The 17,767-nt window shown below is 43.0% G+C and overlaps 2 protein-coding genes across 3 annotated transcripts in view; one reads left to right on the top strand and one right to left on the bottom strand.

Annotated features, from left to right (window-relative positions):
* Positions 1–16,089, bottom strand: part of col4a1 (collagen, type IV, alpha 1) — a 79,962-nt gene extending 63,873 nt beyond the window's left edge. The window contains exon 1 of the mRNA XM_063214210.1: positions 15,859–16,089. Coding sequence (XP_063070280.1) covers positions 15,859–15,930 — 72 coding nt within the window. The 5' untranslated portion in view covers positions 15,931–16,089. The remainder of the gene's footprint in view (positions 1–15,858) is intronic.
* Positions 16,090–16,175: 86 nt separating this feature from the next.
* The window catches only part of col4a2 (collagen, type IV, alpha 2), a 105,836-nt gene continuing 104,244 nt past the window's right edge, over positions 16,176–17,767 (top strand). For both annotated transcript variants that reach the window (XM_063214209.1, XM_063214208.1), the window contains exons 1-3: positions 16,176–16,396; positions 16,835–16,949; positions 17,050–17,101. In XM_063214209.1, coding sequence (XP_063070279.1) covers positions 16,882–16,949; positions 17,050–17,101 — 120 coding nt within the window. In that variant the 5' untranslated portion in view covers positions 16,176–16,396; positions 16,835–16,881. The remainder of the gene's footprint in view (positions 16,397–16,834; positions 16,950–17,049; positions 17,102–17,767) is intronic.

Genomic DNA, 17,767 nt, shown 5'->3' with positions numbered 1-17,767 from the left:
CACCCTCGTCCCACCTGACCAAATGAAAAAACCCAGAAAAAATAATAATAATATAAAAGAAAACCGACGCAGGATTGTTTTATCACACACAGGAAGGGCTTTCTGCTCATGGCCCGTCCAGATCAGGAAGGGATCTATCGACCAGCAGACAGGACCGGACGATGGCAGGTCATTGAGTTGAATTGCGAATTTTTTTTCCAGGAGATTGACGTAAACGAGTGGCTATAATTAGGGCCTGTTTATCGGCACACAGGTTAAACTAAGCGAAACAGCATCTGCCTCCGGGAGCTTTTCTAAGAGATAGGGCTTTCTTCTTCCTGATGCCGGCTGCAGGCCAGAATTAAGAAAGGAGGCGGAGGAAAAGTCAAGTTGAGCTTGATGACAGTGAGACTCCTTTGAGAAGGGAACAAGCTAGTCTATGGGGACTGAGGAGAAGATCATTATATAGTAAAGCATGCGATTGTGAGACAGTAATATCATATGATACTTTATAATCATCTTTAAAGTAAGAGACTACTGAGCTGAGACAACATAATGGTTTGACAATAATTACACACACACACACATTCTAATTTAAGCCAGCCTACATCAGCGCAGCATTTAAGCAACAGACCACTATATATAAAACACTACGTATCTAACTGCTGAGTCACTACCAATAGCTCAGCCAAGTGCCATGGGACTAACAACAACACCTCTATTTAGAGAGAGAAGGGTTCAATTTTAAGACTCCTCTAAACGATGCACTTAACGGGCCCAAACGAGGAAGCGATGAGTGAGGGGATGAGTCAGACAGCGTTCTGTTCTGTCGAAATGGGCTGCTTCGTTAAAATGAGATACCTCCTAGCCTCTAAACATAGCCCTCACCCAAGCCCAAATCCAAACGCAAATACCCTGACCGATGTGGGTAAATCAACCATTGACCTGTTTGTCGAAATGGGCTGCTTCGTTAAAATGAGATACTTAGTAGCCTCTAAACATAGCCCTAACCCAAACCCAAAAGCAAAAACCTGTGTATGTGTAGGTCATCTTGACAGGCCACTGGCTGTGGTGAGTTGGGGCAGAGCCGACACCCATTTGGGGCTGTGGAGCGGATGGTGTTTCACATGCACGCACATTGCACACAGCATTGGAGTCCCATGAGGATGGTGGGGCGAGATCTGACCTTTTTTCGCTCCAGTGATGACGATGATGTGTAGCTTTCATTTCCATTGCTCCGCCACACCCCACCGGGGGCCCTAATGAATGATGTGTTTACGCTTGGCATTGACACCTCTAGGAATTGCTATGGAAACCATGCATGAGATGGGCTGTTGGTGTTGGTGTTGGCTTAGATTTTTATCTGAATGTTTTTTATGTGTTTACCCCCACACTGACACCTTTAGGCATTGTTAAGGAAGGCATGCTTGATATGTGATGAATGTTGGCTTTAAAAAACATTTTCTGAACGTTTTTTGGCCCTCCACCTCTTCCCCCTGGTGACCTCACGTGTGTCTGGTGCACGGTACATTTTTTTCATTGTTTATTCAACACTTGATTTAATATCGTCTAGTAACTAGACTACTCTTGTGTGTATTTGCCCCCTGAGTAATCTCTAAGTGTTGAATTAACGCTGCATTTTTTAAACTATGTGGTGAAGCTTTAAAGAGAGTCCAGCCTGGCGGATTTGGACTTGGATATGGAGTTTTCCCAAAGTCTTTAACGTATCAATGTGATTGGCTCTGGCAGCCTGGGATCTGGCCGGGGCCCCCAAGCTCTTTTGCTACAGTAGTGTAGAGAGAGATTACTACCATGCCATCAGGGTCAGTTTGGCACCACAGAGAGCAAAAGGGGAAAAAACACCAAAGGCCTGATGATGGAGTGTGAGAAAGTGAGGCAAAACAACTACACTACACTAGTCACACAAAACTACACACACACACACACGCACGCAAGCATGCACGCACGCACACATGCACGCACGCACTCTCTCACACACACACACACACACACACACACCCACACACACACACACACACACACACACACATACACACAAGCACACACACACACACACATACACACAAATACCTTCAGGCCCAACATCTTTCTCACTCATTACAAAAAAAATGTCTCACACATGCACTCACCCAGATGTGTGCATACACATTACACATACACAAACACACACACACACACACACACACACACACACACACACACACACACACACACACACACACACACACACACACACACACACACTTGTGTGTCTCTTGTGTGTTTTACACACTTCTGACCCATTAGAGTGCCTCACACTTACACTGATTATCCTTAGTGATGATTATCGGTTAAGAGGAGGAGGGCCATTGGCTCTCTGCGCTCTCCCTCCCTCTCTCTAAAGAACGTGCCGCTTTTATCTACACATATCTACAACACCCCGGCCCTTACAGCCAGCCAGAACCCCCATTGGCCCTGATTAGTGTTGACAGGCCCTTGGCCTAGATCTGCAGCCTAGGAGGAGATGAGAGAGCTGGGGCACCCAGATGCCAATCTGCCCCTCTCTGATCCTCAACCACCATGGTTCCCGTTCACAGGCCCGTGGCAGAGGCTGGGTTTGCCCAGTAGACTGACTTTGGAGATGGAGATATTAAAATCTAATCACATTAGGCAAACAACTTTTATGGGTTGTCTTTTTTATGTTGTTGTGTGGAAACAGATAAGAGGTTTGAAGCCAAGTCAAAGACTGTCAGTAACTTGGCTTGAAGGCTTTCTTGTGTTTATCTGTGTTTATTCCTTCAATTAAAAAGCTGCCTAACACCCGAATGTGTGAGAAGCCTCTGAAAACCAAAAAGACCTCAGTGCTCTCGAGAGGGGCGTAGCACCAAATTTGGGGCCCTAGGAACAACTTCTTTCATGGGCCCCCCTACTCACAACCCCCCAAACAACCCCCCCCCCCCCCCCGCGCGCGCGAACGCGCGACTGATATTGTCATCCTCCTTGCCTTCCTCAGAAAACCCCTCTAGGCCTATGCTTTCCTCCCCTTCACTTGAATCATCCTCATTTCAATCATATGATAGCCTATCACAGAACAGACATAATGTCCTTATTTTTCACATCACCAGTTGTGAAAAGTCTGCTATCATATTCATAGAGATGACTTTTAATCACTTCATCACTATGGTGTGAGGGGGAGGAGAGAGACTGGTAAATCTCTCTTCACAATGCATTTAGCCTAATAGTTCGTGCAATAAGGAGACATGAGACATTGATATAGAACTGAACTTTCTTCAATATGCATCCCTGAACAGAAACACACGTCGCTCGCGCACACATTCATTCACTTGCACTGGCCCGCTGCACGCACCCGCACGTCATTTGTCGTTAGTTGTTTTGTTGGGAGAGCAAGGAATAGAGAATCATCTGGCAGAAGCTTACTATGGAATGTCGCTTAAAATAGGCTGGAACAAAAGTAATCGCTGTTTGGATTTGATGCCGTTATTCTCAACCTTCTAAAGTCAGGGCACCCCGAACCTAGTCACATAGAAATCATTATTTATTAGGCTACTGCATCGGCTATAGTTTCAGATTTAAATTGGCCAGTAACTATTTCACAGTAGCCTACCTTAAATAGGGTAATTGTCATGAGCACTCAATGCAGATAGGCTACCTGCTCAGCACCGAGGTAGGTAGGCTACTCTGCTTATCTTTTGTCTTGCGCTTTGCGCAGATTAGAATGGCGTCAGCAGCATTCAAACGCAAGACTGGTGCCCCGTCAAAATCTCGTCATTAATTTACCACACTTCAGCTACAACGGACGTTGTCAGATGGCCAGGGAAAGTAACCAGAGATTTCCTATTGAGAGTGTTGAGACCGCAAAATGAAAGCAGAATGACGGTTAAGGACTGACAGCTCGCCACCGCCACCTTGACATTGGCAACTGATGAACGTGACGTTGATTAATATCGTTACGAGGACATAATCAATCTGCAAATGTGATGCACCCGATTGAGACACTGCTTTTCCTCAACATTAGGATATTAGGCTAGCTAAAATAGGCTCACCTTCTCTCAAGTTCGCACAATTTGCATCTGTGACAGGGGGCATCTTCACGTTTGTGACATTTTCTTGATTCATTTTACAAATTAGCTTTGCTATTTGGATATTTGAACCAACATCGACCCTTTGTTGGTCTTGTGACTTGTTATGAATCAAAGACAAATATGGGTTCAATAGACTATCACAATTATAGCCAAAAAATGATATATATTTTTTAATCTGACTCCGGCTATCACAGTAGGCCACACGGAATGGGAATGAGATAACCAGTTAGTACTGTAGGCGGTAATTTTGACATTTGGGCTCACCTTTCTTGCAAGAAATCAGCAGCAGTTGCTTCGTCTGGTTTCCCCTGTCTCTCTTGCCTTACTATTCTTTTTGTGAAAGCCTGGCGTTTTAGACATCTTTCAGTGCTAACCGGCTGCTGCGTTTAATGCCTATAATGAAGTGAGTGAGTGTTGATTACGCATATTGTGCAATCAAAAGTCCGCGAGAGGGCGGACTAAACCAATGCGTACTGATTATGGGGGTGTTTGATATATATTGTAGCCTATTGCAGGCTAGGATATCCAATTTAACAGATGTATTTCCAGAGAACATTGGAATTACATAAATTACCAACATGTATTGACATTATTGTAAAAATAATGTTTAAAAAAGCAAAACAAGAAGAACATTTTCCATAGGGGCCCCCCGGTGGGCCCCCCAGGTGGGCTGGGCCCTGAGAATGAGTAGGGGTTTCCCCCCCCTGTTCCACGCCGCTGGCTCTCGAGAGCGCAAGTCCTTTACATGTTTGCCTGTAAGGACATTCTCTGTGTGAAAATGTGGGAGACAAACACATAAGTGGGTAGATGACGGATAGGCAGCAAAAAACATTTGTTTCACAAAACATTGTTTATGAGGGGAAAAAGTATATGTCTACGTAGTGCAGCAATTCATCTTTCAAAAAAATCCAAGTGGTCACAATGTTGGTCTATTCATTGATTATTTATTTACGTTGATAAAGCAATTTGCTGAAAATATGTCCTTTGGTGTGACGTTAAGAAATAAATATATTAAGTAATGTAGAAATGGCTTGATGGAGTTTTATGAACATTGTTACACTCTTCATATTTATTGCAATTTTTTAAAGTCTTAATTTAATGAGAAATTACCATATGTATTTTTTTCCCATGAGATGTGAGATTATTAGAAACCTTCGAGGAAAAACAGGGATATCTTTCTTTTAAATGTTTAAAATTGTCCGAATTTATACTAACTTTTCAGGGACGATAATTTGTTCTTCCCTAATGCAATATTCAGTGTTTATCAAACATATTGTTTAGCTCAAACAAATATTTGAGCGTTTAAAACATGTCAACACCGTAGGACATTCATGTCACGCTAAAAGGACAGAAATGCAAAACTGAGCCAGAAACAAATATATCAACATGATTATTTTTGTCTTTTGATATAATATAATGTTGTAGTCAATATGGACCTACACTTTACACTTATAAGTCTTTGAATCGTCGATTATCAGCCTATCGTAACTCTTAATGACAGCCATGATGCGGTCATTGAATGTAACCTGCAGAGCTCATAAGACTCATACTGAAGGGTGACCTTGGCATGACCATCACACTTTTGTAGGTATGCTATGACTGTCACACACTGTAGAGTGTAGTGGCCAGTGCCTGTTTGGTATCTCAAGCTGGACAGCACATTTATGCTGTATATTGAGCTCTCCACAGCATACTTTATTCATCTATACTCCTCTATATACTCTCTCACTGATCTTTCCTTCACTGTTACCGTTATATCTTATGGTTTCAAAGCACCATTAATGACATTTTATATCATTTGACAGTATCTAAAATCAACAGCAAATATTCATCAACAATGCATCAAAGTAAAAATTCCAAAGGCCAATAAAGGAATAAGTAATTTGAATACACAATATTTATCTAGTCAAACAACAAAACAAAAAAAAATATGTACTACCAGTTGTTTTAAAAGCTATTTCTCAAATATCTAGTCCATTGGTGTGACCTGTTTGTCCTTTGGTGTGATACTCCAAAGTGTCACACCATAGGACTTTTACCATCACACCATAGGACTTTTACCATCACACCATAGGACTTTTGAGCTTTTGAGTTAATTTAAAGCCATGTCGTTGCCAACTGAAATACAATTTCACCTTTAGTAAGATGCATTTTCATACATCTACATAAGAAAAAAATGTGAAAAATATACACTATTGTCAAAATGTATTTTATGGCTGTCACACCAAAGGACTACAAAACTAATACATCTTGTGGTAGCAAAACATAATTGATTGACTGAAGAACTCTGAGAGAAAATCTAAAATCCACCCTTGCCATTGGCTTCTTAAGGGTCTAAAGTCACAATTTATGTACCGCTGGAGCTTCAACAATAGACAATTATCCACAGAATTAACCAAAAAAATGATGTCACACCACAGGACATTATTTTCTGCGACAAAGTTTCATAAGTCCATACGGTCTCAGAAAAACAGGAAAAAAATTAAGCATTGCCACTTGCTAAAATAGACACCTTGAAAAACATGCCAGGGTTGTTTAGACAAATGACTGAGATTTGATTATTTATTTAAAAATGTTTTAATATGGAGAACCAGGCTTGCCTCAGTCACACCATAGGACAAATGTGACATTTGACTCAAAATTAAGTATACTTATTTAAGCTCTGGATTTATTACACATTACTTTTTCACAACAACGACATTAGTTTAATCATTTAAAGCATTGACAATTTTGAAAGCATGAATTTACTTAATTTTAAGAGCCTGCGACAGCAAAATTTACACGTCACGTCATCTACCCAAGTACAGTACATGTGCATGCATCATGTGAGGGTAATCTTCAACAGACTGTCTTTTGATCAGTCCAGGGACACTTAACGTGGTGTAGCGTTTTAGAGGGATCTGGGCATCTCACATCCTTCACATGGCAAGGCTCTGCAACTCTGTCCATTCAAACAAACAAAGCCTACCTTGTCTGGCCGTGTGTGTGTGTGTGTGTGTGTGTGTGTGTGTGTGTGTGTGTGTGTGTGTGTGTGTGTGTGTGTGTGTGTGTGTGTGTGTGTGTGTGTGTGTGTCTGTGAGAGAGAGAGAGAGAGAGAGAGAGAGAGAGAGAGAGAGAGAGAGAGAGAGAGAGAGAGAGAGAGAGAGAGAGAGAGAGAGAGAGAGAGAGTCTGAGACATCCAGTCTAACTGCGTGGAGAAGTTCAAAAGCCTTGCCCCAGACTCTGCTATCAACAGGGCAGCAATCTAATGATGTCAGTGCTAAATCAGCTCTGGCCCATTTAAAATGCAGACCTCCAGTGTACAGCCATGGAGATGGCCTACGAAAACAGTGGCTGAGAGATACAGATCACTATCGCACTGCAGAACAGCCTACAGTGGTACCCAAAAATACCATATTGATGCAATTAGTGTAAAACACCCCCACGCAGAGTGTAAAATACCCCTTCATGACTGAGGGCACAACTTAATTTACTTTTAACATCGAGTGCATTAATGTTGATTGTTGGTGCCACACAACCATGTTATTTCCGCTTCTAAAGGCCTATAGAAAGAGGGAAATTGGTCTTGATTGGCGGGTACTCTTCTCTAACCCCCGACCCTTTCCACTAACCCTTATCTTTTGAGTTATGGTACCCCGTACTTATGAAGAGGGTAATTCACACCCTGCCAGTGTCCCCTTCTAACATATCCTGGATGAGCACTGTAAACATTGCTTCTGTAGGCTAGTGCTGAGCCGTCACAGCAGGTACTGAAAGGAATTTGATTGATTGCTACCGCAATAGGTTTAGTATATCACCAAATGTCAAATTCTGTTTTCAGAAAAAGACGATCTACCAGGAAATTTTCATGGGTAAATTGAAACCACGAATCACCGCCTGTGTCAGTCGCAAAAAGGGGGGAGGCTGACCTTTTTGACCCCTGGCATTTTTTATGACCGAAGTCTGCCGAGCCTGAGGTCCAGCCCGGACCACACCCCTTATTTACGCCATGTTTCGGCTATCCTCCGCACCAGCTGCGAAAACAAAACGCCACACACGAAAAAACAAACTCCCCACCATACAGCTGTTCACTGCATGCTGATTTACTGTCTGGGATGGATAACCTGTGGATCCTGGAACGGTGGAAAAAGGGAAAATCGGATCAAGAGGAACAAGAGGGATGATGATGATGATGATGGTGATGATTGGGTGGGGTGGGAATTTCCCTCTTGCCAACCAGTGATATGGGTTTTAAGGCTAGCTGTCAAGGCCACTTAAATTAATGTTTCGAGCAACAATCCAAAGCCAACAGTTGTAAATTGTGAGAAAAAACGTTGAAAACACAGCGATCCCTTTAAGAAAGCAATACAGCTCTCGTGGCTATTGTGTCAGGGCATTGTTCTCAGTAGCTATGGGCTCTGGTTTTGAGTCCTGATAAAGTAACTGTGACATGAGCAATAAACCATGAAGTCAAAACAGCATTACTACTGTGAGAAACACTATAAACAGAGTTAACAGCACATAAAAGAATTAACACTGATATGACTACACCACAATATACTTAAAACTAGCATACCTGTGTTAACATTAGAACAAGAAAGTAATACAGATCTCGTTTGTATTGTGTCTTGGCATTGTTCTCAGTGGGTCTGGACTCTGGTTTTGAGTCTTTATAAAGTGACTGTGACATGACCAATAACCATGAAGTCAAAACAACACGACTGCTGCAAGAAAACACTATAACTAGTTTTAAAGACTTATGTTTGATATGACTACACTCCGATAAACTTAAAATTGCCCTGTGTATTGAGTTTACAATACATCCATCAAAAGGAGTAGAGTGGCGTAGTTCATCATGATTCACAACCTTATCAATGACATGGCTGGATAGATGTATTTATTTTGTGGTTTGCCGCACTGTTAAACATAACCGTCTGCTAAGACAGACCACAGCAACGGATGGTAGACGACAGTGATAACATTGAAATGCATTGTGCTGTGTGAATCACGCAGAATAGAAGAGGGGGGGAATCTAAACTGTAACTCTCAGCCGCTAGAAACATCCGCTTGTCTGGTCAAAACATAAACATATACTCCAACTTGTAGCACGTCAAACTTGAATGCTCACCAGCTATATCTGTCTCCTGAACACAATTGCATGTGCTTCTGCGGGCCTAGATATGCACTGGCCATATTGTATGCCACTGAAGTTTCTCAAAACAAACCTCGGTGGATCCATTATGTTCCTCTGTGGCTGGATGTAGAGCTTATCTTTCTGGCTTTCAATGGAGTCTCTCTATGAAAAAAAGTTCAGTCTGAGAGCAACCAGAGAGAGAAAGCAGGCTAGCTCTAGGCCTTTTGAACCAACTCTATTTTTGGTGTTTGTAAAGAGCTCACAATCAGCCCTTTGGTTTTCTCCTCATCTCCTCGTGTCGTCTCCTAGAGTTTGAGTGGAAGACAGTGGCCAGAGAGACGCAGCCGCAGACATCAAACACAGTTGGCTACATTTAGAAGTGTTGATTCCGCTCTTGGAGAGTTGAATTCCACACTCTTCTAGTTGGCATTATACTCATTAAGTGTTGAATACTGAAACACAGCATGGATTACAGTTTTTGGCACCAGACAAGTCCTTAGACCTGGAAACAAGGCTGAGGGGAACTTAGCCATGGGCACAGTATCTCTCAGATTCCTGTCTGCCTTCCTCATAATGATTGGGCTGGCACTGATCTGTGAAGCTCTTAATGCCAATCCAAGAATAATAGACTGCATTGCATCACTCACCTGTGACAGCATTGCAAATGGTGGTGGGCTTTATGCACTGCTGGAGACTTGGATAATTACTATACTTGTACGGCGTACAGAGACATACCTGTTTAGATGCCTTGTAGGGATAACCTCCACATTTTTTCTCAACACTCAATTGCATTTTACCCCATGCTTCCACCCACACAAACTACCACTGTACACCCTAGCAGTCTACACAAAACAAAACATGCCTTAAAAAGTCTTTCATTTTGTCCTCTGCACTTAAATCAAAGACCGTGAGATCTGTAATAAGGACCCCCCTCACAGTGAATCTAATCCAATGCCGCATTAGCCATTCCTGGGCTCTCTAACCCAAAACCCCACTGGCTCCCCTGCTGGTCTCTTCTTGAGGGAGGAAAATGGGGTCTGTGCTACGGCCTATAACCAGTGTGTGAGAATGACCTTAATTAACTGAATAATCCCCTTCTGCTGATCACCTGGGGGGGGGGGGGGGGGGGGGGGGGGCGGGGGGGGGGGGGGGGGGGGGGGGGGGGGACGGACAGATCTGAAGCAGCCTGTGGGGAAGTCAGTGGGGCAGTGGAACAGGGGGTAAGAGCCCCAGGGAGCAAGGACACATGCACTCTCACATGCACAGCACCAGACCACCCAGTAGGGCACAGGCTTTCACACCTACTCAAGCACGTTTGTGTGCATGCACACACAGACACACACACATGAGTGCAACCACTCTCACACACATGCACACACGTATGCACACACACACACACACACACACATGCACGCTCGCACGCACACACACAGAGGGAAATATACACATATTCCCTGAGTCACACACACACACACACACATGCAAACATCTGCTAAGTCTGTCAAGCAAATATATTTACGCACATGCACATAGAAAGCAATTAATACACACACACACACACACACCTGCAAACACTTGCAGAAACACGCATACACTCTTGGTGCAAGAGTACAAGAAAAGTATATTTCCAGAGTTAACTGGGGTCCTCTGGGGTCATTCTGCAGGGTTAATTAGCAAACTGGTTACGTTTTCCTTTTTTCACTACATTACTAGCGCTCCAGTCAACCCACCTGTTGCTGCCCATAGCCAAGCAAACAGGTTCTACAGCAGAGCAGATAACAAAAATGTATACCAGGCTTTGTCTTTATTACATTACTTCAGCATTTGCTGTGCTTTAGAATCTTTATTACTAACAGAATACGCTATCCGACAAAGATGAATGACATTTGTATGGCTGTCTGTTATGAGACAAAGTCAGCCCTATAGTGCAGTGAACTGAAGGGCAAAACAGTGCTATAAAACGGTTTTATCTAAATGAGACACATAGTTGGCAGGAAGTTGAATATTTTATGTCTGAAGACCTCTCAAAATCACTCCTAATTGCAGCTGGCTTGGTCTCAAGGCAATGCAGTCTGTTTCGTCATCTGTGATGATTTTCATTCCTTTTCTCGTCTAAGTTTTATCAGCGTTCCACGAGCCAACACCCTAAAAAGCTGCATATGTTTGCTGTGTTTTTGACTTGATATTGGCCATCAATGTAGGCCACGTCGATCAATGTAGGCTATGAAAGATACAGTGTAGAGAGGTTAACCCTTTCATGCAGAGCCTCTGACATATTACCATATTGTCACCAAAATGGTAACGACTATGGCTTAATCTACTGCTTAAGACTCTGCAGTGTCATAGCAATGTTGTTATGATGTAGTTGAACCTTTTCATTAAAAACTGTTTCATCTATTTCATTACAGGGCCTTGAAGCCTGTCAGACTGAGGTGGCTGGCTGCGATGGTCAGCATGACTCCTTCAGATAGGGTTATGTTGGGTTATGTACTAGCAAAAGTTACAGCTCCCTGAATCAGCTTCGGTGTCACCTCCAGACTGTGGGAAAAATGCCTGAGATTCTGCTGATCTGAAAGCGGACACGCAGTAAACAAAACGGCCCGGTTGATCGTAAGTAGCCTAAGTCATGTGCTTTATGTTACAATTATTTCATTTTGTCTGCATGTGTTATGGAGTTAACTGTCATTTCACTGCAGGATGATGCCCTGCTGCAGCCTACAGTGCTGTATGCAACAAAGACAACTACTCTACTCAAGGGCTCTGAAGAACTCATGACAGTCCTATGTATGGCATATAATAATCATCAAAAAGAGGTTTCAAAGTCAACTCAGCAGCTGGACAAGAGAAATGCCCATCGTTTCTGTCAGTGCTTTTGTATGTTAGCCTCTCGGAGATGATATTTTCCCAACTGATTCTTGTTCTTGAGGTTAATAGATGTCCTGATACATGCATGATGAACTATCTATAAATTATCCTCAACTAAACTTACCGGCAACTTTCCCTTTACTTCAGAGTGCCTTGGATCTACTATCTTGCTCTTCAGATTTTATGTCTTGGACGCCAATGAGCACCTGAAGCTTTTTATGTGATTAAATTGTCCTCTCTCTCTCTAACTATGGGTTGAGTTTGAGGCTGATGTCACTACACACCCAATAAAGATACACACCACCTGATTAAAGGGGTCAGGGGTCAGAGTTCGTGTCTGGGAGGAAAAGGTGAGACCCCGTTTAACCCCCACGTCTCAAAAACTCCTCCCTCGGCCCTTACGATGATGGCATTATCATTCACTCTCACATTTTGAAGCAAAGCTGGGGGGGCCTCAGTGCAGCCACACACACAGGCGCGCACAAAGGCACAAAGACACACACACAAAAAGACAGACAAACACCCAGACAGGCAGGCAAGCAGGCAGACAGACAGACAGACAGACAGACAGACAGACAGACAGACAGACAGACAGACAGACAGACACACACACACACACACACACACACACACACACACACACACACACACACACACACACACACACACACACATTCTTCAAGTGCCACCTTTATAAAGAGCTCCATTCGACTCTCATTAACTAAGTGGAGTGACATCTGCTCCACAGGGGTCTGGGTGCAGCTAAGTGGGGCCAGGAGAAGGTGAGGTGATGGTAAACCTGAGAGGCCTGAGAATGTCACAGATGGTTATCCATTGCCATGGGGAGGTTACGCTGCTGAGCATGCCTGGGTGTCTTTCCCATGACGCATGCTTGCCTCACCTGTGAATATGTGTATGTATGTGGATATATGTGCAATGTTGTGTGTGATGTCTTTATGTCTTCTTCTGTATGTATGCATGTATGCTACTTGACACCTTCATTTCCCGACCCTCAGGATCAATAAATGATACGCTACTCTACACCTTCTATTGCATTTCTTTCAGGAAACAGGGATGTGTTGAATGTATTTTTCTTGTTTTATTGTTTTTTTTTTTAACTTTGTACAGTGTTTGGGCCGAGGGTGAATCTAATTTAGACCCAAAACGTTAACGACAGAGTAATTAATTGCAGGAAGCAACCACTAAGGAGGATCTGATAATCTGATGAATGTGAAACTCAAAGCACGTGTTCTTCTCCCGGACCACTTTTTTTCTCCCCCTCCTCCCCGGCTTCAGTCCAGGCCACCGTCAGTTCTCAGCAAGGAGGAGATGGGAAAAAAAGAAGAAGAAGAAAAAAAAGCACAGTCCCCGGACCTCATCTGTTGGCGTTGGGCCAGCACCCTGATCACTATCACCAGATTCCTATTTACTCCCAGGAGGCAACACAGATATGTCCGAACGCATACGTACTGTATATGGATAAAATTGGCCCATAAAGCATTGCATGCCTTCCCCTCTCTGGCCAAAGGTCAAGTACTTTCCACAAACAGCCAGCTGCAGTGAACCTCTGTGAGTTGCGGAGCTGGGAGGAAGCTGTTTATCTCTCTTTTTTATTCTGATGTTTTTTTTTCTTGTCTTCTCTGGTCCAAAAACAGTGTTGTGTGGACATCCGGAAAGAACATCTGCACTCACAAACTTCCTTGGGCCCAGAATCTAAATAACGGGCCCCATGGGGATTCAAAATATGGCCACTTCCCTCCATGTGTCCAGATGAGCTGCATTCATGACACCAGTGTGGCTCTCTCCCCATCGCCTTCCCCTTCTCCCCACCCGCCTCCTGCCCCTGGGGGGATACCCCAAACACAGGAAGTGACCTGATTAATCTCCTTGGGAAATCGATCCGAATCTCTTGGTTGGCCAAATAGCTCGCCCCTGGGTCAATACCCCTGGTGTGCCAGACTCTTTCACTTTGGTCTTGTGTCCTGCATATTGTCTCTTCAACACAGACATGAGTATTCACTGGTGGCTACATAGATAGCGTAAGTAAGCTGCATTGTGTGAATCATAAAAAACATTGGCACTATCATCTTCAAACCAAAATGTTCAATCAGTAAGGAAAATATGGATGCGGTAAGTAAGCCGAAGTCTGAGTAGAGCTGCACAGTGCACAGTAAAACAAATACACTATAGTGCTAACTCAACAGTCGTTATAGTGTTAAGAGTCAGTCTAACATCTTCGAACGTGTATTTAGTCCCAGAATGCTCTCTCAATGTTGAATTACATGTAACACTGATTTTTTTTTACTGTATGCCTGACTTAAAAGAGCTCCTTCTGCGTCTCTCTCGAACAATGACATTTACAGTTCTATGATCATAACGTTCTATAAAATTCTATGAACATGCAGCATTTGGTCACAGGCATTCACAGCACTTAACAGCGACAGACTTTTCTGTGCACCGAAGTTGTGCCATGACTGATAGACCACTGCCATCCAGAATCAAAGCTTGTGGGGAACATGTTTTATTCTTTGTGGCTAGTTTGTGAAAGTCTCATATGAACAAAGTCCTGCAACAAGTCCACACTGCAGTTTGAGTGAGAGGAACATAAGAGAGGCTCTGTGCATTTGAGACACTGGCATTGCAGACAAATGCATTTAGCAGACATACATTGGCCCACGTTGTAAGCTTATAGACTGAGGACTGAGGACATTCCCTAATGATGCCGTTTGAAGATATTTGAGTCACTCAGATCAATATCAATGTGCATTGACAAACATAAATTGATTAAAAAAAATACAATTTGTGCTCTGGTAATTGTGTGTTGCAAATACTTGGGAATATTTCAATTATTCAGATGAATAATGCCTAACACTGTACATTGAAAGTCTCTGTGTGTAGATAATTCCTGGTTAGAATGACCCACGTTGTGGGAAAACAGGTCATAATAGCAGTCATGAAACCACATACAAAATGAAACCAGACATTTAGTCAAAACATAGCTTTTTGTTGCAAGCCATTATTGGCCATATGTAGACAACATCAGTCTCATACTCAATCACTCTTAGTCACACACCCACACACACATATGGTCAAGTACTTCATATAGGCTACAACAATAACTTGTCAGGCAGAGTTAAGGGACGAACTTCAGCAAGACATGAGGAGAGTAAACACTTGAGAAGAGAGGAGTTTGTAAATGTGCTCCACCTTGCTATGGCCTCGCCCCACCAATAGGAGTGGCTAGCGCAGCTCTGCTCAGAGACCGGCAGCTGCTGCAACACTCCCACCTGTACCGTTATATCTGACTAAGTCCTGTCAGGCTGTAGCACCATCTCGCGCCTTTCTTTTTCTCTGTCTTGTAATAAACCTCCACAGACGGTCACATATCCCAAGCCCCATTCCCTCAAATATAGTCAACTGTAGTCTACGAGACTGAATTAAACACCCCAATATCAAATCAAACACTAAGTTAAATGTAAACTAGTGTGCATGTCTGAAAGTAGTAAACATTCCTTACTTTTTCCAAAATTACCCACGGAGAAAACAACAGTAATAACCATAGATGAAGGGAGAAAGCATAACATATTGAAAAAATATATGACATTCGTAAAGTAACCATTAAAGCATACAAATGCATGTTGCAACTTTGTGATGTTAGACGGACTTATCCAAGTCCTCTGGTCTACATCGCAGGCTCAGGTCTTCAAGATTACAGACAAATCTTCGTCAATACCTCACAAGAACGTACGAAAAAAACCACAATAATTTATCATAAATCTCACACAAACTTTTTCTTACCTTAGCGTTTGTCTCTTGTATACTGAGGGAGATAACCGCCAGAAGAAGTAAAGTGCAGCTGGGCAACAGCATCGCTGCAGCGCGCGTGGGATAATAGAACAGAGGTGCACTGGGTGTCCAAAAATGACCGACCGGTCGAACGAAATTTCTTCTCTACCTACAATAAATAACTTTTTACCGGAGACTATTATCCACGTTTGTCTGCATCTTTCTTCGGTCGACGATTATGTGCTCTGTTCAAAGTAGTAACTTCTTCAACTTGTTGGTACCACACCCACCCACCTACACAGCGACCACCCTCAAACACGCTTCGAACACAAACCCATGTATGAAACCAACAGTTTCTCTTTTAACGTTGTAGGGAGATAGTTTCTCCAACGAATTCTAGATCAGGAATACACCAAATGAGCATTTAAACGCAAAAGGTAAGTCATTACGCGCAGCTTTTGGAACGTCTGAGAACCACGCGCGCGTGCCAGCAGTCAACTCGTGGATGCAGGAGTCTTCAACTTCCAAGTCGCAAAGCAAAATTGCCATCGTAAGTTTTAATGTCATTTAGTTGTGAAAGTATTATAACACGTGTAAGTTGCATGTGCACGTGTATGAACGCTTTTGTTATCGGAGTATGTCGTTATAATCACCTTAGCGCTGTGTGGGAGCTACGATAGAGATAACGTATGTCTGTTTCAAACTTTAAACGTGCCTTATGTTCGAGTTGTGACAGTTATTTATCTATAGCCTACTTTTCCTTATTTGCATGTGCTATTGATACAGTTGTTAATAATAAGGCTACTGAAATAATAGATGATGAACATCAACAGGTGCGACTTGAAGTAGGCTAAAATAGTACGTTAGCAGTCTGCTTTACGTCCTATGGTTTCCATCCAGGTGAATAGGAAACTTCAACAGAGCTTTGTGCTGCCATGATTTTGAAATAGCGGTTTTCCGCCATCATTTTGGTGTGTGTTTATTTTAGACAAGTATGCAGTAGCCTAACAGCGTGTGGACAACGGTTGAAAAGGGATGAAATTTGAAGTGCGGATGGAGGGGTTGCGGATTCACCAACACATCAACAAACAGAAACTTTCAAGGCAAGTCTATTTGTGCTGCGTCTTGAATGGTAGGCTACATGCATACAGTATGTTCAAGGTCATGATGACAAGACTGCTCACTGACTGTTTTGATTTACAGGTTTCTCATAGTGTGCCTGGCGGTTTTCATCTTAGTATCTGAAACAAGTGCGGTAAGTTGGCCTTTTTTATGTAATTATTTGCATACACCAAGAAAAATCCCAAAAAGTAGAGATTGCAGTTGTTGCCTACAACACTTGCTTACACACCCAAACCCAGCTTGTGAACAGGCATTTTAAAATGCATGTGCGTGCAGTGTAGGGAGGGCTGTATGAGAATGTGGGAGTGTCAGAACTGGGCTGGTTTAGAAAAAGCACTGGCCTTCTGGAAGGCTCTGTGACTATGTAGCTCAGATTTTTTTCAGTCAGTGATATTCCTCAATGCAATTTGAGAACTGAGCACACATTTAATTTAATTGGTTGGTTAATGCTTTCCATCACTAATTCCCAGCTACCCTGCCCCCTCTCTAGCCTTGTAAACAACAGCCATTACAGGCGTAGGTCATTACACATCTGGCAGGTGTGTTAAGCTCAGTGGAGTAGTGTGTTGTAACCCTTATTGATTAGCTATGGTTGTTTGCAGCTAATAGAATTGGAGGCCCCCGCAGATGGGGGAGACCTTCTCTTATGGCCCCAACTGTTCTTAAGGGCTAATGAGAAAAACATGTACTGTATGTGCCAAAGTGTGGCTGTGAAAACACTCTCTTGCTGTCTTGAGGATGTATATGTAGCCTATATGTGTGCCTGCATGGGGTTGATAGGGTGTAGATCATGAATCAT

This window comes from Engraulis encrasicolus, chromosome 13, assembly GCF_034702125.1.
Source record: "Engraulis encrasicolus isolate BLACKSEA-1 chromosome 13, IST_EnEncr_1.0, whole genome shotgun sequence".
Lineage (NCBI taxonomy): Eukaryota > Metazoa > Chordata > Actinopteri > Clupeiformes > Engraulidae > Engraulis > Engraulis encrasicolus.
Note: the sequence above shows the minus strand (reverse complement) of the source record. Positions and strands in the feature narration are given on the sequence as shown.